This window comes from Ictidomys tridecemlineatus, chromosome 6, assembly GCF_052094955.1.
Source record: "Ictidomys tridecemlineatus isolate mIctTri1 chromosome 6, mIctTri1.hap1, whole genome shotgun sequence".
NCBI lineage: Eukaryota > Metazoa > Chordata > Mammalia > Rodentia > Sciuridae > Ictidomys > Ictidomys tridecemlineatus.
The window spans coordinates 164,968,113-164,988,590 of record NC_135482.1 but is presented as its reverse complement, the minus strand read 5'-3'; the positions used below and the strand labels follow the sequence as shown (position 1 = coordinate 164,988,590).

Here is a 20,478-nt window from a genome sequence, read left to right as displayed (position 1 = left end):
CAAATGTTCGCATTAGATATGGGAAATGACAAGCCCCAAAATAATGAGGCCTGAGAAAAGGGGAGTGAGAAAGAAAGCCATAAATTGGAGGCACTGATCCTTTCCCAGTACATTCTTTCCCAGTGATAAAACTAACCTTGGGGAGGAGGTGTCCATCAAACCTAGAACGGCAATCTCTGGGAAGGGGCTAAAGCATTAAATCCTTCCCTAAACAAACACTCTCCAGACTCCAACCACTGACCCCAGGCCCTCCATCCAGCCCAGTAAGATAAATCCCTGAGACTGACCTTCAATGCCAGACTCCCTCCCATTTCACCCAGGAAAACAGACTCCAAATTCCTGAGTGCCCAAGCTGACACGCTCATTCATTAAGTCACCTCTCAGGATGACCCAGATAAGCCCAGTCCTTTTCTTTCTTCAGCGGCTCATTTTCCACCAGGAAAGTGGGTCCATTCCTGTAGATGTAGTCCGGTTCCTGAATAAAGGCTGAAATGATCTATGAAGTTTGTGTCCTGCCCAGTCTCCTTGTGCTAACAGTTTGGATTGTTATATCATGACACAGGCAGTCTCCACCAAGCTGCTGTGGATTTAGAGACCGGGGTGCCTTGGGTTGAGGGTACGATAGAAACCATTCCCCATGTTTCAAAGATAGTTTGTAAACAGTGTCATCTCAACTGCACGAGAGCCAGGTCTGCCCTGTTTCCCCTCCCGGTGTTGTTTTCCTTCTGTGACCTGAGGAGCATGTTGTAACCTGTGGTTAGAAGATGTGAAGTCCACACCAACCCGAGAGAAGAACATTCCACCAGCTTCTCAATGTTTGTTGCTTGCTGCGTCCATGATACCCAGGCCCAGAGCTCCCCAGTTGTAAACTCCAAGAGGGCTGCCTGAGAGAGGAGGTGCTGCACATCTGGGCTGACACTTAAGAAGAGTGGTGCTAGGGACTGGGGACTTTTTCTGTGATGTGGCCAGAGACAGAGTGAGTGCGGCTTCTCTTCACCACCTCAGACCTGCCCCAGACATTGCTCCATCTGGGCATGGAGAGGGGAAAGCTCCGTGCTGTAACACAAGATTCCTCTCTTCTTTACATAAAAACCTTGTCACCATTAGCAGCCCAGATTAGGGCCAGACTGGAACCTGCCTGTTCCTGTAGGTAACTGAGTTTGTACCCAGTATGGGAGGGTGTGCTTCTGGATGGAGTTTCAAGTGACTCTGCTAGTGTGGCCACTCCCGAGGTAGACAAGCTCATTAAGTGTGGACACCAGCCGTTAATCTGTAATTCACACCCCTGTCAATGACTGCAGCCTCTGCCCTGGTTAACAAAAGGGCATGTGCTTGGCTGACCCCATTAGGCCAGAGAACTGGTCTAATTTCGCCTTGATGGATGGAAAGCCGAGTAAAGCATACAGGGGAGGCTGATGTTTACGCAGGACTGCAGTTACGCTGATTTTCTGTGGGCAAGGACACCATGGAGACAGTTTTTGCACAGCGGGGTGGAAAAATAGAGCTTTGTGAAGGGAGAGTTGAATCGTAGTTTGTGGACTTATTCATTAAATATGCTGAAGACCTACTATGTGCCCAGAAGACAAAGACTCACACACCCTCCACAGTTGCTTCCAGGAGAACAGCCATGGGCCCACTGGGAATGGCCTAGTGTGACATGTTGTAGGGGATCAAGGCTGCAAGTCCCTCTGTGTTCGGCTCTGCTGCTTTGTGTCCTGTCATCTTAGTGCATTGAAAACTGTCCGTCTGATCATGAAAGAGTAAGTTTGGCAGTTCTTAAGACACCTGAGATCCAGTCTGGCTGTGTGATCTTGGGCAGGTTCTTAACTTTTCTGACCCTCAGTTTCCTCATCTGTAAATGGGGATAATAATGCTTACCTGGCTAAATAAGATCCGGCAGCTGGGGCTGGGGATGTGGCTCAATCGGTAGCGCGCTCGCCTGGCATGCGTGCAGCCCGGGTTCGATCCTTAGCACCACAAACAAAGATGTTGTGTCCCCCAAAAACGGAAAAATAAATATTGTAATTCTCTCTCTCTCTAAAAAAAAAAAGATCTGGCAGCTACAGGTCTAATCCACAAGGCACCATGCTCTTGCCGAGTCCCCAACCTGCTCTGGGAACCTTTCCTGCTCTAGTGTCAGGTGGAAAGATTATGGACTTTGAAGTATAAATGGAGTCCTAGGGCCTAATTTCCAACCCCAGTTTTACTGTGTGACTTTGAGCAAATGAATTGACCTGAATCTCTGTTTTCTGTAAAACTGCCTTCTGAGGGCACTGGAGGATTAAACGAGGGCCACACAGGGAGGACCTTGGCAGGGCATGGTGATTTGCCTCTGTGGGGACCAGCCCCCTCCTAGCACACTGTCTCCTGCTGGGGGACAGTGACCCTGCAGGTACAGAGCCGGCATGGAGCACAGAATATCCTAGAAGCAGAGGGATGGGACACAAAAAAACCAGAGCCTACAGCTCTAGCTAACTCATGCCACCTGCAAGTTAACAGAGGAGACACGCTGCCAGAAGAGCTGCCTGCCAGGGTGGCCTCCTGCCAGCAGGTGCATGCCCACGACAGGCGGTGGAGGTAATCACATCTGCTACTATCACCCTCCTCCCCTCTGTATCTGCTCCACCAATCCTGCCCAACCCTGCCTGGCCCCTCTCCAGCTGCCACCCTCACCCCGCACTGTCCCCAGAGGCCCTGCTGGCAGCTTTGCTCACAGGTTTTGGTGGCCAGGTTTGCAAACCTCCTCCTCCATACTAGGAACAATGACTGCTTTCCCACGGAGCCACATGCCTTCAGAACAGTTCCTGGAGAGGCTGTGTGAGGGAAGTCAGGAGGTTCACCCAGATTCCACCTGGAGCTTCCAGGCCCAGCTGAGGCCTCATTTCAAAGCAATGAAATGGTAGAAAATGGTAGAACTACCGGTACCCAGGCACCAAGCATGAAGGAATTAAAGAACCCTCCCGCTTCCTCCCGCTATTGCCCCTTCTAATGTCTTTATGTTACCGGGCAGGAAAATCTGCTGCCTTGATTGGTTGGGTTTTTGTTGTGTGTTTTTAAATTCATGGATATTTCTTCCAAGGAAGGGAATCCCTTTCTCCCAGTGTCAACCAACTTGCTCAGATGACAGCAAATCCACAGTGAAACCTGGGTGGCACTTAGGTCTTGGTTCCATGCTGATACACGGTCAAGTTCATGGTGACTCTTCAGCCTCAGGTCCACAGGGAGCGATATTATAATGGAGAGAAGTTGAACATGTGTCAGGAAGTGAGAAAGACCCCAGCTCTGACCACATATGAGGATCAAATTTGGGCTCTGCCAGTTGTCAGCCCTGGCTTTAGGGCAAATCAGAACCTAAATGAACCTCCCAAGCTCCATCTATAAAATAGAGTTAAACTAGAGGACTGTCAGGGACTAAACATGAGAGTGGCCACACAATGTCTGGCGTGGAGCGGTTGTGTAGTAAGCCACAGCTGTTTTTTTTTTTCTCTCTAGTTCTGTGTCTTCCTGGCTGGGTATGATCATGAGCCTGTTAACCTCCAGCAGCTTCATTCCCCAGCTGTGAAATATGAGGTGTTTCTCTCAGCCCCAAGAACCAGGCCATCTCTGCAGGTGGACCCACACTGACACTGGCACCCAGGCTCCCATGCTGACTGAGGCAACCCTGCATACCCCAGAGACCTGCCCAGAGACAGTCACTGGTGCTAGAACACCCTTCCCTCAACCTTGCTAATGAATTATTATTTTTATTTTTATCCCCATAACTTTGCCAGTGAGCAAGAACAATGCCGGGCGGCCTGGAGAAGGCGTGTCATCAGTGCATCTCTAAAATCGCCAGCAATGGTGAGTCATGTCCTGGGAAATGCCCTAGTGAAAGGGTTTGGGTGTCTGGAGTCACAGGATGAGCTAGAGCCAGAATGAGTCCTGTGAATGGTCCATGCTTGGCCCCAGGTTAGAGCTGGGGAAGGGCCTGCTCTCTGCTGGCTGCTTCTGCTTCTGTTCCTTCCTTATTAACCTCCAGGCAAAGCGTTCAGTCCAGACACCTGTGGGTTCACGTACAGGCTTTTGTGAATGGAGGCACCAAGACACCAGTGTATATGGCACCAGAGCTGGGCAACATGGCGGGGAGATGGGAAACTTTGGATTTGGCTTTGGGGCAGTGTTTGCTCACCCGTACCCCACTTCATGTCCTTGACAAATTGGACTTTCCTGCACCATCACTTGCTGGGGTCCTTTGTGTCCAGAGGAAGTGGACCACATTACACAAAGTCCAGTCTCTATTGTGACATTTGGGATATCCCCAAGGCAGAACCCATGCCTCAGGACTCCTTGAGATGGAGTTATTTACCTCACAGTGGGATGTGTCTGACGTTTATGCTGATGAAATGGGAATTAAGGGAACACTGAGGCAAGCCTTGAGCAATGAATTTTAGAGTGGCAATATCAGCAAACGGCAGTCAGTGCACAGAATGGGCTATGGTAGAGTGAGGAACAAGAGGCTGATAGAGGGGTGCCTGCCTCCTCATGCATACCTCTTGGTACTCTTGTACTCTCATGAACTCCCCACCTCCCATCACTCCTCCTAGGAGATTTCCTGCATCCCCAGTATCTCCAGTAATTCCTGACACATAGTAGGAGCTCAATAATAGCCGCCAGGTGACCATGTGGGTACATGAATGGAATTGCCAGCTTATAAATTCTTCCTTAGCTTATGTGACCAACATAATATAACATCCATCTCATTCTCCTGAGACACTCCTAACATTGTTCTTCCACAGACAGTTCTGGGAGCTATGGCTCCCTTAATCCTTGGATGACTATAACTATCATACACATACCCACACACCCACACTATATATATATATGAATTGCTGAAGGCCAGGGTGGGACAGAAGTGCTGGCACCTCTGTCCAGGTGCTGCTCTGCTGCTCAAGAAATGAAAACACGTGGGTTGTTTCACTGCTTGCAGGGATACAGACACCATTAGCTACACCATCACTCTAAATCCTCCTGAAATGAATCCCTCCCACCACTACACACATACACATATGCATCCTTCCTGTCTATCAATAAGAACCCGCCTGGATCATCAGGTTGGCAAGAGAGGACTTACTCAGGAAAAAAAGGGATTATTATAGGTTGGACAAGAGGTATCTCTCAAAAGCTCACATTTGATCCACTGATATGGATTAATTGGGTGGTAACTGTCAACAGGAAGGGCGAGTGGGAGGAGACAGGACACTGGGGACATGCCTTTGGGGTTTACATTTTGTCATCGGTGAGCAGAGAGCACTCTCTCTCTCTCTCTCTCTCTCTCTCTCTCTCTCTCTCTCTCTCTCTCTCTCTTTCTCCTTCCCGGTGGCATGTCCTAAACTGCTTCCCTCCGCCACATCCTTCCACCATGATGTTCTGCCTCAGCTGGGGCCCAGAGCTATGGAGTCAACCAACTATGGAATGAACCTCAGAAACCATGAGCACCAAATGAACTTTTCCTCCTCTGCATTGTTCTTGTTGGGCCTTTCGGTCACAGCAGCACAAAGATGACTAAAACAAGGGTTCCTGTACTCACAGTAAACCCAGCGCTCTAGGCTGCTAACTCCGCACATGCCCCTGAAGTGGTATAATATTGGGCTGCCCTATCTGTGTCTCCCTGACCCCAGAGCTCTCGGCCCTCAGGTTGTGGACTAGGCCAACTCAGGCTGGTTGATGGCGAGGCCTCTAACTGCCCTCCTATCTTCCATCCAGCCTGTGCAGTGACCCCCCAACCCACCTCCTGCAGAAGAGAACAGACACTCCAAACCTCTTCAGGCCCTTTGTAGTCTGGCCCCTGTTTCTTCTCACATCACTGCCTTCTTTCTCACTCTGGAATAGTCAATGGGACAAAAATATTTCAACTTCCCCCAAAGGTCCAGTTTCCATTTGTCTCCTGAGTTTTCCTTTCTATGCCCAGAATCATCATTAGATATTGAACCTAAGAGGAAATTTTGGTGACAAGCAGGATATTTGCATTGTCTTAAAGTCTAACCACAGACTCCTTATTGACCGCAGGGAGAAAAAGAATAGTAATTATACAGTGGAGAAATTGGGCCAAACTCTGGGGTTTAAAATTAACATCACCAACAAGGGACAGATGGCGGCCATCTATGCAGTAATCAGGCTAGGAATGCATAACCTTAACCTAAACACAAGGGACATCTGATAAACACAAAGTGAGGAGCATTCTATTAAAACTGAATGAAGAGGTGTGGATCCTTCAAAAATGCCAACATCATACGAAACAAAGAAAGACTGTAGAAATAATAACGTGCCTTGATTTGGACTATTCAATTCTAATGAATATGCACAAGAATTCTGTGCATCCTAATATGGGAGCAAAACAGTTTAGTAATAAATGATGCTTAAGTAATACCGACAAATTTAAAAAGAAAAGGTTTTACATAATGGTCTTACTGCACTTTTTTTTTTTAAAAAAAAAAAAAGGCATAAAATCTGCAGTGAATGTGGTGAAATTTGGTATAGTAGGGGTAAAAGAGACAGGATAACAAAATGTAGTATCTGACCCTAGATTGGAGACAAGGACTTTAGTAGGTTCTCAACATTGGAAAATGAACGGTAGATTAAAGTACTGTATCAGTGTAAATTTAAGGAGCTCTAACTGCACTCAGGTTATATAAGAGAATATCCTTATCCCTCAAAAATGCACACCAGATTAGTTCTGACTAAAATGTTAAAACACTTAAAAACCTGCACATAAAACCTCGAGTGGGGGTAGGGTTGTGGCTCAGTGGTAGAGTGCTTGCCTAGCACGCATGAGGCACTGGGTTTGATCCCTAGCACCACATTTATTAAAAAAAAAAAAGAAAGAAAGAAAGAAAGAAAGAAAGAAAGAAAGAAAGAAAGAAAGAAAGAAAGAAAGAAAAGAAAAGAAAAGAAAAGAAAAAGGAAAAGGAAATATAGGTATTGTGTTCGTCTACAACTAAAAAATATTCTAAAAAAACAAGTGGCAGGTATCTGAACATTTGCTGCTTTTCTCTCTATTCTGAATATTTAAGAATTTTCACAATTAACATTTCTTTTAGAATTCAGGCTGAGAAAACTTGGCCACCCTGCCCTAATCCTAAACTTGATCCCGTACTGCTCTAGATGCATGTACGGGTTTTCCTTTCGGGTGACGTTTAAATCGTCCTCTGTAAGAGTTTTCTACACTTTCCACATTTCCCATCAAGTCCCACCTACATCTTTAGGTTCCTGGGGGCGGGGCAAGTTATGTTCAGGTATCCACAGGTTGACTTGTGGCTGTCCCTTGTCCACGCGTGAAGTGAGCTACGTGATGGGGGTGGGGCTGGGGTCTGAGGGAAGTGCTGCTTCTGTCTGCTCATTCTTTTGAGGAAGCAGGCCTGGGTTTCCTGTGCCCTCAGGCTCAGGTGAGTCACCTGGCAGAGCTTTCTGAATCCCTCCTGGGCTGCTCTGCTGCCCTGGTTGTCCTTGCCATCTGGCACGGTCTCTCTGGCAAGCTCCTCTGCTCTGGAACATTGACTTGCCCACACCCTCTGCTGCCCTGAGGATCACTCTCAGGACTGGGAAGCCTTAATGAATTCCTGAGCCGCGCAGAGCGGCCTCCAGCCCTCACAGGATAATCCAATCAGACGCCATGGTGGAGTGGGGCTGTTTCACCTGTCAGGGGATCTGGGAAGTCTTCTTTAATAGCCACGAGGTGTCCAGCCCCGGGAGAGAGGCCCTCTGCTTGAGACAGGACCCAGAGGACTGTGATGCTAGGTGACATTCATAGCCCCCCAGTGATGAGGGGGTTCATGCAAGTCCATATGTTGAGAGAGACCCCTGGGTTTTATTCCACAATTCCGGCTATGAGAAAGAGCACTTTTAAAATTTTGTTATTATCTTTATTTTGATGCTAGAGATTGAACCCAGGGCCTCCCACGTGCTAAGCACATGCTCTCCCACAGAGCCACATCCATCGCCCTTATATTATTTTATTTTTGGTGTAATCTTTGAAACTTGAAGACTGCTCCCCCTGAAAATAAAATTAATCTGACTCTAAGCTCCCATGTGTCATAGTAGTAGGAGAACCAATCTTGGTCACTGGGGATCATATAAGACTTCAGGATGTGGGATTGGGATTAGGGGCCATGTTTACCTCTTTTGGGCCTCTGTGGCAGAGTCTGATCCTGCTGTCTGGGCAAGGCCACATAAATCCCTGTGGCAACTTTTTAAAAGGTGCCCCCTTGGCAGCTACCACCTCAGGATATAGAGCTAGGTGGCTGATAGCACTTTCATTGGAAGAAAAGGGCATCTTTTCCCTGAGTGAGGATTTCCCCCTCACTCATCCCTTAGCCCACCCAGGCCCTCTGTTTCATGCACAACTGCACAGCAGCACACTCTCCTTCCTCTTGGGCCCACACATGTGTCCAACTTGGAGCATCAGGGTCTTCGTGATGGGCGGGGCCTCAACCCAGGTAACTCCTTGCAGCAGTTCCCTGACAGGAAGGGGTTCGACCAACCACAGGTTCCACCAGAGAACTCGGGTCCTCATCCGCTCCCCCTCTGTTGCTCATCCTCTCCTGGGCTCTTCCACCCATTATTTCTCATAGGACGCTCCTATGGAATTGCTCCCGTGGGCTCCAAGAAGCAGGAGGTTGTTACCTCTTTTCAGGGATCAAAGGAGATAGAAACACCAGGGAGCCCAATATTCCCTACTAACTCATCCTGATACATAAGTAATCGAAAATCTTGAAACTTTAGGAAGTCAAGAACGTGAACAATGGAGATGGTTTTAGAAAATCCTGGAGTTCTGGAATCCCAGGTTCTAGTAGGTTCACCTGGCACATTAAATGCAATGAATTCGAAACGCCCTTACCCAAAAGCTCTCCTGTTTCCATCTGTCACATTTCTGTCCATATCTTTACCATTCTTATTATCCAAGCACAGCACTAGAGTTATTTTTTTACTCCTTTCTTTCCCTCGGTTCTGCACCTCATTGGTGTCCAAGGCCCCAGTCTGGCTGTGTCTTAGGATTGTTTTGGGGCTAAATTACATATCTGCCTCCTCACTGATCTCTCCACCCCAATGTCACCAACTTTGGCTGTTGACCATGGAGATTGGTGGGAGGCTCTGGAAAGGTAACACAGAGTGCTGGGTGAGAGATAAAAGGGATGGATGCTAAAGATAAGGCAGCATTACTGAAAGTGCCAGGAGAGGGCAGAAGTGGCCTAGGAAATTGAGGTTTGAGTTCTATCTTGGAAGAGGAGCATAGTTTGGGTTTATCCTCCTGCACTCTGTCAGTGGTCTCCTAGGTATTAGGTAGCTCAGAGGAACTCCCAAAGGATGGTGTTGCGAGAAAAACTACTGGATTCTGGTCTCAGTCTCTGCACTAAAACTGTTTAGGTAAGAGAGTAGAAGGTGCACTTGTTTATAGGAAACAGAGTCTGGGCATCCTTGGGAACAGACTAATCCAAAGGCTACCCACTTTCCCTGCCAAGATTACCCGCTTAAAAGAATGCTTCTAATGCTTGCAGCTACCTATTTTAACCTACTGCTGGGTAATAATATATTTTTGACACCTACTTATATGCCTAGACCTCTGACAATCATGACAGCAGCATGAGAGCAGCCTATGTCCATCAAATTTATTTTAAGATGTGAGCAAGAACCCTGAACCAGAAATCCAGAAGCTGCCCTGAGGAGGGTAACTCCCACGTGGTCCTTTCCCAGTCTCAACGTACATCAAGAATCAGTTGATCTGTGTTCTTGGCATGAAGAATGACTACTCCAACATTTTGATTCAAACATCCTTCTCCATTGCTCTCATTCAGAATTATTCATTCCTTTGGGTTTCTCAGTGGATTTAGCTGTTTCACACATCCGTTTTAGAACGGAATTTATGGTTAGAAATTCTCATTTTTTTTCAGAAACAGAATATGGTAGGTACTCTGAGCCACATTGGAATCAGTGTTAATAAACTCAAAGGTAAAGCAATATTTATTGTCAGTGGTCAGTGCTGTCAGATCACTGTTTGAGGTAGTGACATCACCAGGAAATTCAACCTCTGTTTCAGAGAACTCTTGTGACCAAGGACCACAGATGCCCCAGGAGACAGGACTATGGATTGGAGTCTTTATTAGGACCGAGGGGTAAGGAAGCCCGACCACCATTAACTGGCTTCCATCCTGTGAACCCCGCAGGCCAGCCCTGCACAGTGCCTCACCCTGTTCTGTGCAAACAGGGTCACAGAAAGGTGGCTACTTCACTGTCACCTGGGAGTTACCTTAAATGCAGATACCCAGCTCCCATTTGTTGCCATTCTGGTTTGACAGGTCTAGAGTGACCTTTGGGAGTCGGAGAATCATGGCTCCAAGGTTTGGAGAGTGAGGGTGAACTTGTTTGACCTTGACAGTGATGATCTAGAGAGACAGATTCTAATGAAGCTTGGACCTGGGTGAAGAAATGCAGTCAGGCCCGTAGAAGAAGATCAGGCTTAGAACACGCTCAGCCCCTTCAAGATCCATGATGACCACAGAGCACCCCTCCTTTATTGCCTTCACAGTTCTCCATTTGATAACTATGTGAGGGCTGAAATACAAGGAGAAATCAGTCTCCTTCCATCACAAAGGGAAAATAATAATTATTATTTTAGTCAGCATTCTCATCACTGTGATCAAAAGATCCAACAAGAAAACAGAAAGGAGGAGAAGTTTATTTGGGGCTCCTGGTTTCAGAGGTCTCAGTCCACGGATGGCCAACTCCATTGCTCTGAGCCTGAGGTGAGGCAGAACAACATGGTGGACGGTGTGTTGGAGGAAAGCAGCTCAGGGCAGGGCAACAGGAAGCACACAGAGAAGGCGAGCTCCACCCACCCAGGACAAAGTATACAGACCCCAAAGGCACACCCCCAGGGACCTACCTCCCCTAACCACTCCCGACCTGCCTGCAGTTACCACTTGACTAATCTATGTCAGTAGATTAAGCCCTTGATTATGTCACAATTCTCATAATCTAACCATTTCACCTCTGAGCATTCTTGCGTTGTCTCACACATGAGCTTTTTCAGGAATATCACATATCCAAACCACAGCAATCATCCTGTTAATGGCTGAAAGTGTTTATTATGTGACAGCGTGTTTTTGTGCCTTGCATGGACTATGACATTTGATCATTTTAACATGTTAGGAAAGACCTGGAATTAGGTTCATGTTTGAAATGAGGACATTGGGGCCTGGAGGAAGGGAGCGGGTTGTGGGTCCAGGTGTGTGGCTCCAAGCAGGGAGTCTCCACTTGCTCCTCTGGGTGGTCATCAGGAATGTTCTGGCCTGAGCCTTCTCTCCCTGCCCTGCTCAGAGCTAGCGTAGGGAGACAAATTTTTATCTTTACTCTCTTTGGGTTTTTCATCTGGGCCTGAGAATTAAAATGAGGTCATGCCGGGTTTCTGTTCTCTCGACTAAAAGGCTCAGGGGTCACTCCAGTTAAACTGGGCTGACTGGGCTGCATAAAATAACCACACAAGAGACACAAACACCTTTTTCTTTGGGGTCGCTGTGACGGCTCCTCTGACCTTAAGGGTCCTCAGAAAGAAAGAGAGAGAGAGCATGCGCTGACCCCTTTTATGGAGGAGAAGCTATTCAAATGAGGCAAGGGGTCAGGTTTCAGGGGGCTGAGTCTGTCTTCATGATGTCCACTGTCAGCAGGTTGACTGACACCTGGGTAGGCCACACCCAAGGGCACACACACAAGGCACTTCCATGGAAGATTCTATCCTAAACAGGGCAAGGGGTTATATTACAAAGGAACCGGTGATCAGTGATCATAGCTCCACCCATTGGCTGTAGCAAGACACACCCATGCACGAGAAACCAACCCTGGTACCCAAGAAGGATGGGAAAAGCTCTGCCACATTTCTGTGACTGAGCGCCTCAGCACCCAGCCGGGGAGCGTGACTCAGTCACATGCAAGGTTGGTCTTCCACAAGGTAATACAAATTAATAGGAGAAAAGCATACAAAATTATTTAATATGAGTTCTATGAGACATTCGACAGTTTATAAAGAATGAAGACCCCAAAGAAGTAGCAAACCCTTTAAAATGCTTTTATACTAGGCTGAACAAAGAACTAGGCGTTGTGGAAAAGTAACCAAATTACATGGGATGGGGGAGGTAACAGAAGATAAGAACTATTTTTACAAGATTTGTATGTGCGGAATTCTCTTGGTCTCAGTGGCTCGTCCTAGGTGACCATAACGTTACCTTCCTTCTGGCAGAGAGAGGACATCTTTCATGTGGGGTTTCATCTTCAGCTTTCAGGAAGAAAAGGGGGAAGGGCAGAGCCTACTTCCTGCATCCAGAATTATTTAAGTGACTTTAGCTCAAAATAATCCTCATGCCAGAAGGGCATAGTTTGCATTCTGCCATCCAGCAGAGGGAAAGGTGGAGTGGCAGGTGGCTCCCCCGGGAGGGGCTCAGGGTCTCTGTGTCACTGAGCACCTGGATTACACATGCGCCCAGGTGGCACCATCTGTCCCAAGTTTGCAGTTCAATGAGGGTTTTCCAGGATGTCAATCACTTTCTCATCTTGGCGACAAGCTGCAAAGTCAGAAATAGAGACTGGGATTCATTGACTCTTGATTTACTCTTGTTCAGCAGCAAGAAATTTCTTGACTCTGCTCTAAATTAAGATTTAAGACAGAGGTTGCTAGTGAGATTCTCACTTTAATGGGCCACCCCTGCCGGCTGTGCTGTGTCATCCGTGACCAATAGGGCCTGCTTTATAATTTTCAGGGGCCAGTGCAAAATGAAAATTAGGAACACCTCATTTGAACAAGCGGGGGATGGGGGAAGCACTGTTTAAGCTTCTAAAATATAAAACTTTTTCCTTTTGACCTGCCATAGTACTTTTTGTTTGCTATTTAATGTCCTTTTAAGTAGAGGAAAATCAAGCATTTAATTTTCACATAGATTTTCCTACTCATCTTAATATTGGGTGAGTTTTCTGTTTGCTTTTTGTGATGCTGGAAGTCAAACCCAGGACCCAGGCATGCTCAGCAAGCATTCTACCACTGAGCTACGTCCCCCGTCCTTACATGCTAGTTTTAAATGCAACTATAAGAGCATTTAACCCATATGTGGAGTCATCAAAATGACACAATTTGTGTTTCGTAGCATGACCCAACGTGCATTTCTGTTTTCACCAGAACAGTGGACACACCACACAAAACTAACTTTAACTGTGGTCATTTCACTTTTTGATATGCACACATTCTGCCAACACTCCACCTTTGGCTTACTGAGGGAAGACCTCCCAAAGGGGAGGAGCTACGGCTTCATTTTTGTCAACTGCAGGATGAGGGGCTGGTGGGTATGGGGAGACTCATTGGTCAGCAAGAAGACAAGGTTTCCTGATGGCTCATGTTTCTTGAAACCTCCTTGCCTGGTCTGCATTTGAATCAGTTCTGCTTCAAATGGGATGTGGCTTCTGAGAGTTACCAGGCCTCTCCTTACTAGTCACAATCCACTTACCTTGAATTCATTCTAAGACTTGCGGAACCCCCACATATCGTGGGTGCACCAGAATTCAAGAGCAATATATATATATATAAGAAGGCAGCGGCAAAGGGATGGCAGACAAGAATATTGCTTATAATCGGCTCACATGCTTCACTGTCCCATCAGACATCACTTAGAAAACACAAGTTCAAAGATAAAGTCATTTGGAATTCCAAGATGGCGACAAATGCTAGGTTTTCCTGAGCTCATGGCCTGTGGGATTGTACAAATGGTCAGAATTAAAGCTGATTCAAAGAGAGATGGTTTGAGGGGAGCAGTGGGGATGGAGGCAGAGCCCACTGCAAGCCTGCTCTCCTCTACATTTCCTGCAGGTGAAGGTCAAGATTGGCATGGAGGGAGTCTTAAGGGGGCACCCCCTGTGTTGTCCCTTCTGCTCTGGACGACTGAGTAGTCAGGACTCGTGTCATTTGGGGAACGTGTGAGGTATAGCTTTGGATCTCAGAGATGACTGAAATCAGCAAATAAACCCGAGATCTTTCACAATTCAAATCAGAATGGACCTTATAAATTAAATCAATTGCAGCAAGTTCAGTGTCACTAAAACCCAACTCAGACTGGCTTAATTAATAAAGGGGCTTATTGGTTCATGTGAAAGGAAATCCAAGAAGTCATTTAGCATCACTCACTGGGTGACAAATGCCATCAAGGACCCAGTTTTCTTTTGCTTCTCTTCTTGCCTCCCGTGATGTCAGCTTCATTCTTAGGCTGGTTGTCCCTCAGGGTGGCAAAATGGGTACCAACAATCCCCAGAGCAACTGGGAGAACCTTTCTATCAGAAGAGTGAGAAAGCTTTTTCCTTGTTCTCAGGAAAAGCTCCCCCAAAGAGTCATGAGCCCATCCATCACTCCTGTCCAGGGAGTGGGACTGTGCTGGTCCATTCAGAGTTAAACTGCCATGTCCCTTTCCACACCCAGGATGGAGTGAGCTTCTGTCACACAGCACAGGAGAGTGGGGAGGTGGAAACCAGAGCAAAAAATTGGGGTGATGACCTTGAGGGGAAGAAATAGACACTGCAGAGACCACCTACCACCTCAGTTCTCAGGGCTGGCAACAGGATACAGTAAAAATGTAAAAAAAGTGTGTGATGCTGTCCCGACTTTGGCAGTGGGAACTGGGTGCATTTCTACCCAAAAGACGTTCAGAATCATGATTTAAAATAATGCTGGCCCAGCAAAACCTGTGTCTGCAGGCCACTTCACAGGTCAGGAACCAAAGAGGAATAGTAAAGGCCTTATTGTAATCGTTGCCACATGCTGAACTCCCTGTGTGCTTCTGCTAACACATTGGACAAGAAAGGGAGGTGAGGCTTCAGGAGGTCAACAGATTTGCCCAGAGCCACATTGGTAATGAGGGATAGGGCCAGGATTTGGATTCAGGCCTGTTCGGTCCCCATGACTCTGCTCTTTCTCAGTATCTAAAGGATGAATTGGTGTCATGAACAGGAAAAACAGCTCCAAGTCAGTTCAGAGCTCTGTCACACTGTGTCACGAAGAGGTTTTAGGAGACTGTGGGGAGCCACATTGAGTTACCATGACTTCCAATCCTGTTGCACCACAGGGACCTGAAAGATCACTGTATTCTGGGCAGTAGTGCCATGACTCGTGACTCAGTCGACTTTTTCCCCTGCCCGGATAGCAAGGCCAGTCTTCTGATTAGGCACACCCTGGGGTTGAGCTAACTCACCTATTCTTTTGTAATCCTACCCCGTTGCCCTGTTTGGGATAGAATGTTCCATGGAAACTCCCTTTGTGTGTCCCCATCTCTTGTTCTGCCTTTGGGTGTGGCCTTCCTAGATGTCAGTCAATCTCCTGACAGTAGACATCATGAAGCTAGACTCAACCCCCCCCCCCAAAACCTGACCCCTTACCTCATTTGAATAGCTTCTACCCAATAAAAGGGTTCAGCAGTGCTCTCTCTCTCTCTCTCTCTTTCTTTCCATGGACCCCTAAGGTCAGAGGAGCCATCACAGGACACAAAGAAAAAGGTATTTCTCTACCTCTGGTTATTTCACACAGCCCTGTTCACCTGGAGTGACCCTGTGTGTTTAGTCGTGAGATGCGACAGGAGACCGCTTGTATGAGTCCATTTTCTGTTGTTATGACAAAGTATCTGAGGCTGGGTACTTTATAAAGGAAAGAGGTTTATTTAGCTTACAGTGTTAGAGTCTGAAAGTCCAAGATTGAGTGGCCACATCTGTTAGCCTCCTGTGATGGTCCTTTGACTACGTCACAACATGGCAAAGGAGAGGAAAAGGAAACAGTCTTTTCCAATGGCCGACCCCCCAGTGACCTAGTTTCCTACCCCCAGGCCCCACCTCTCGGTACCACCTCTTGACATCACCACACTGAAAACCAACCTTTCAGCACATGAACCTTTTGGGACATGTTCAAACCACCTTCAAGCCATCTATATCACTAAATGGAGAGGGAAGATCTCATGAAGCAAATGCTCTGAGTGATAAAGTGAATTTTACTCAGGAAAGAGAAGAACCATCTTCCCTGGGTACAGGCTCCCAGGAAGCACAGCGTCACTCCTGCCTGGCTTCTGGCCTCCTGTGTGAGCAGAGCAGCGGTTGACAAATCCTGTTCTGCAGGCTGTCCGACTTGGAGAGGTCACAGAGGAAGGCCGGGCCTGAGTTGGCAGCATGACGGCAGAGGTGTGAGGCTCTCAGAAATGCCCCACCTGGGCAAGTCCCGGGCCAACCTGACCTCCTCCTGTCTGCCGACTGAAGACTTGAGAGCAGCTTGGGTTTCCCAGTGCAAAGTAAACCCCAGGGAAAAGGAAAGGATAAGGGCGTGTTCCTAACCGGCTCCTTCTCCTTGCAGCCTGCTTCATTCTCCTGCTCACGGCTCTCCTGGTCCTGCCGCTGTCCATGGCCTTCACAGGTGAGCTGGCTGCTGTGCTGGCTGCGGGAAGCTGCAGGTCAGCGGGGGTGCAGCAGGGTGACAGCACTTAACGTTTAAGCATCAACTGTGCTTAGGCAGGGCTGGCAAGATCAGTCATCCCCAATTATCTCTTTGCTGTCACAGAGTGACTTGGTGAACATTCCTGGTCCCCGCCCTGGAAGATATTGATGAGGTGTGTCTGGGGTGGGGACAGGCATCTGCTTTTAAAACTGTCGGAAGAAGATTCTGATCTTCCTAGCCCAGGTTTAGGAGTCCCAAGGCCGAGTTTGCCCGAGGCCCCTTCCCGGTTCCTGTGTTCCCCTGAGGAAGCCCATCGTGAACAATAGGAAAAATGCATCCGAGGCCCAAGGAAAGTACGGGCTCACTGTATATGTTTTTTTGCGGAATGAGTGAATAATAAATGCTCCCCTGATTGCACGGATTAAACAACTTTATAATCTGCAAGTGTGAAGTACAGGGGAGGTGGCAGGGGAGTAGGAGTGGACTCCTTGAGAAGCCAAAAGTCCCTGGCACATGTCTGTGGAGCTAATCTCATGCTCTTGAAATTGCTAATGGGAGCCCCTGAGATCTGCATGCAGAAGGTCGATGCCCTATTTACCCTGAGGCCTAGCTAGCCAGTGTTCTAGGTTCCAAGCTCAAAGGACATGGGGCAGAAATTTTAAAAAGGTGCAGGAGTTATTGAAAACAACAACAACAAACCCAGTACCCTATCTGCTTAATGGATACAAGGTTTCATTCTAGGGTGATGAAGCTATTGGGGACTAGATAAAGGGGATGTTTGTACAACATTGAGAATATGCTAAATGCCACTGGGTAGTTCCCTTTAAAATAGTTGATTTTATGTCCAGTAAATTTTATACTAAAAAAATACAACTCTGAAAATAGAAATAAACAAAAACAGTACCCTGTTTTTTTAAAAGAGAGAGAGAGAGAGAGAGAGAGAGAGAAATAAAAAGATAAATAGCCTGAGTTCGGCTCAGTGGTGCACACCTGTAATCCCAGAGGCTGGGGCAGGAGGATTGCAAGTTCAAAGCCAGCCTCAGAAACTTAGAAAGGCCCTAAGCAACTCAGTGAGACCTTGTCTCTCTAAATAAACTATAAAAAAGGCTGGGGATGTGTCTAAATGCCCTGGGTTCAATCCCCAGTACCCCCCCCCCCAAAAAAAAATACAAACAGCTTAAACAACGACAGAGAGAGAAATAAAATAAAATATCAAAGTTGCCCAGAACTAAAAGAGCAAAACATTCTGGGGCCATTTACTATATGAGGAAAACAATTCAACCACTTGCCCAAATCTGGAAACTACCATTATTAGAGTTAGTTTGAAAATTAACTTCCATTTATGGTTCTGCTCTTTTAAGAAGAGTTTATAAGAAGTTAGTCACACCCAGCTTGGGAGATCAGAAATGCCCTGTAGACAGTGTTCTATGCAAAATCAGTAGTGTAAGAGAGACTGTGGAGCTGTGGTTAGTTGTTCACCAGCTCATTCACCAGCTAACAACTCATTCACCAAGTGTCCATGAGTTCATTGACATGGTCACTATGTTAAAACGACTACATCCATTGCAGAAAGTAGGTCTCGGGGAGTTGCTGCCTAGCAATTACAGAGCTTGCATTGGAGTGATGAAAAGTTCTTGAAAATGGATGATGGTGATGGTCACACAAGATGCTGATTGAAATTAATGCCATTGAATTGTATGCTTAAGTGGTTAAAATTTTTTGTTTGGCTATTATATCACAATAAGAATTGTCAACACTCATACACACACACACACACACACACACACATACACACACACCCCATAATATTGTTGTGTGGGTAGGGAATCACCATCTCTAGCAATATTATCAACTGCTTTGGGGAGAGTTTGAAAAAGCCAAAGGGTATCATTGTGATACTGCAGATCAGACAGAAAGAAAATCTAGGGTTCAGGTAGGACCTAAGCAACACGTGAAGAACACAGAGGAAAACTGTGTTGATTGAGTTGATTGGGATCTTTTCAAGCCATCTGTGCATGGATCGACTCTCCTGTGAGCAGCAGCTGTTCTTATTCATTAGGAATGAGCAGATATACAAGTCATTACTCAATGTTCATTACACAGCTGGCTTTTGAATGGTAAAGGCAGTTCATACCCACAAATTTGGCATCCGATACTTGAATGTCTTTGTGTGGAAAGGTTGTGTTGAGACTTGGAGAGCACTTCCATCTGCTAATGGTTTCAAACAAACATCAGAGAAACTGGAAAGGCACGTCATAGAGGTTGACGATCCAATCAATGTGTACGGAGGACTTTACTCTGTTTGGGGCCCTGAATTTATATTTTTATCTGTACATTTAGAAATTTTCAATAATGTCAATGAAACATGATGTAGTCATCGAAAAAAATTTCCTCTGCTTAAGTTCCCATATCCAGGCATTTTTGAGAAATAAAATGTCAAATCAAATGTGTTTTAAACAGGAGACTAGTTCAACCTGAGAATTCCCTTCTTAGAGCCCTGTTGACAAATTAATCAAGTAATTTAATTATGCTGTAGTCACAAATTAACCCTGAATCTCAGTGGCTTAACACTGTAAAGGTTTATTTCTTGGTTTTTTTTTTTTGGGGGGGGGGTGTGGATACCAGGGATTGAACTCAAGGGCACTTGACCACTGAGCCACATCCCCAGCCCTATTTTGTATTTTATTTAGAGACAGGGTCTCACTGAGTTGCTTAGTGCCTGGCTTTTCCTGAGGCTGGCTTTGAACTCACGGTCCTCCTGCCTCAGCCTCCCGAGCTGCTGGGATCATAGACATGTGCATGGGATCACAGGCTTATATCTTGCTCCTGAAAATTCCATTGTGGATTAGGGGTCATCCCAGAGCCTCAGGAGACTCCCCAAGGCAATAAACATGACCCCCAGCTTTACAAACTGCCTCAGTCCTGAGAGAGAGGCCCTCTCAGCTCATTGTTTTCCAGGTGGTTAAAGCAGGAGGCGAAAGAAGGATCATGTATCAGTTTAAAATGGTTGATGCCAACGTCCCACAACCAGTTGGTCACAACTAGTCACACAGCCCTGTGTGCCCACAGGGGCCTTGGCAATATGAAGGCACGTATCCATCCACGCCTCTACACAGAAGACTCGTGTGTGTGCTTGCACCCCTCTGCGGCCTGGTCATTGGAACTAGTTTTGTTAATGAGGGAAATGAGACATTTCCTTCTTGTGTTTAAAAAAGATGCATCATATTATTGCTTAATAATAGGCTTAGAAGATAAAGACCCAAGAAAAGTAGAGAAAGCATTGTTTGGGGAAGAAATACGATCCTGAAGGAAGAGCGTGGAGGTCTGAGCCCAGGGGTGGTCAGCAGTATTCCATACCCAGTTGCTAAAGATGCCTCAGGAAACACAAGTCTCCCAGCTTGGGGGTCCAGGGAGCAAAATGGTCAGTGGTAATGACAAAATGACCATGACAACAGCCCTGCACAGGTGGAAGGGCTTCCTGCTGGCTCCTCTGCCCCCTGGAAGCAGTGGCAGAATAAAGGCCTCATTTTACTCAGTGGATGCATTTTGGGAAGGTGACCCATACATTGAACCTTATTTTAAGCATATCAAGGGAACTGCGTGTTTAAAGGGATTCTTGAAGTCCCTTTGTGAAAAGAATCCTTGAAAGCATGAACTGTCATACATACACCAGCTTTTCATAAAAGCCCGGTACACTCATGACCACTTAGTACCCGGATAAAAGGTGCAGTGACGTCTGTCCCTGCTTTGTCTGATGATTCATTTGTTCCTGGAATTGTCGGCCAGAGGCCTGACGCCAGGGATCCCAACAAACCTGATCCACCTCCTTGCCCCAAACACCAAACAAAAAAGGTGATGGTGAAGAGCAGGAAAAGAACTACAAACAATAGGGCCACCCTGGGAAGGCAAAGTGCCTTCTGGGTGCTGGCAGGAGCTTTAGCTTTAAATAGGGGAAGAACTGGGGCAGGGGCAAGAGGGGTGTGTAATTAAGTGGTCTGATTGAT

General features: G+C 46.7%; 1 protein-coding gene across 2 annotated transcripts in view; it reads left to right on the top strand.

Moving 5' to 3' along the window:
• Positions 1–20,478, top strand: part of Tmem272 (transmembrane protein 272) — a 37,118-nt gene that overhangs the window by 4,170 nt on the left and 12,470 nt on the right. For both annotated transcript variants that reach the window (XR_013423410.1, XM_040281560.2), the window contains exons 2-3: positions 3,771–3,840; positions 16,394–16,453. Coding sequence is in view for 1 of the 2 variants with exons in the window: in XM_040281560.2 (XP_040137494.1) it covers positions 3,783–3,840; positions 16,394–16,453 (118 nt within the window). In the remaining variant the exon portion in view is untranslated. The remainder of the gene's footprint in view (positions 1–3,770; positions 3,841–16,393; positions 16,454–20,478) is intronic.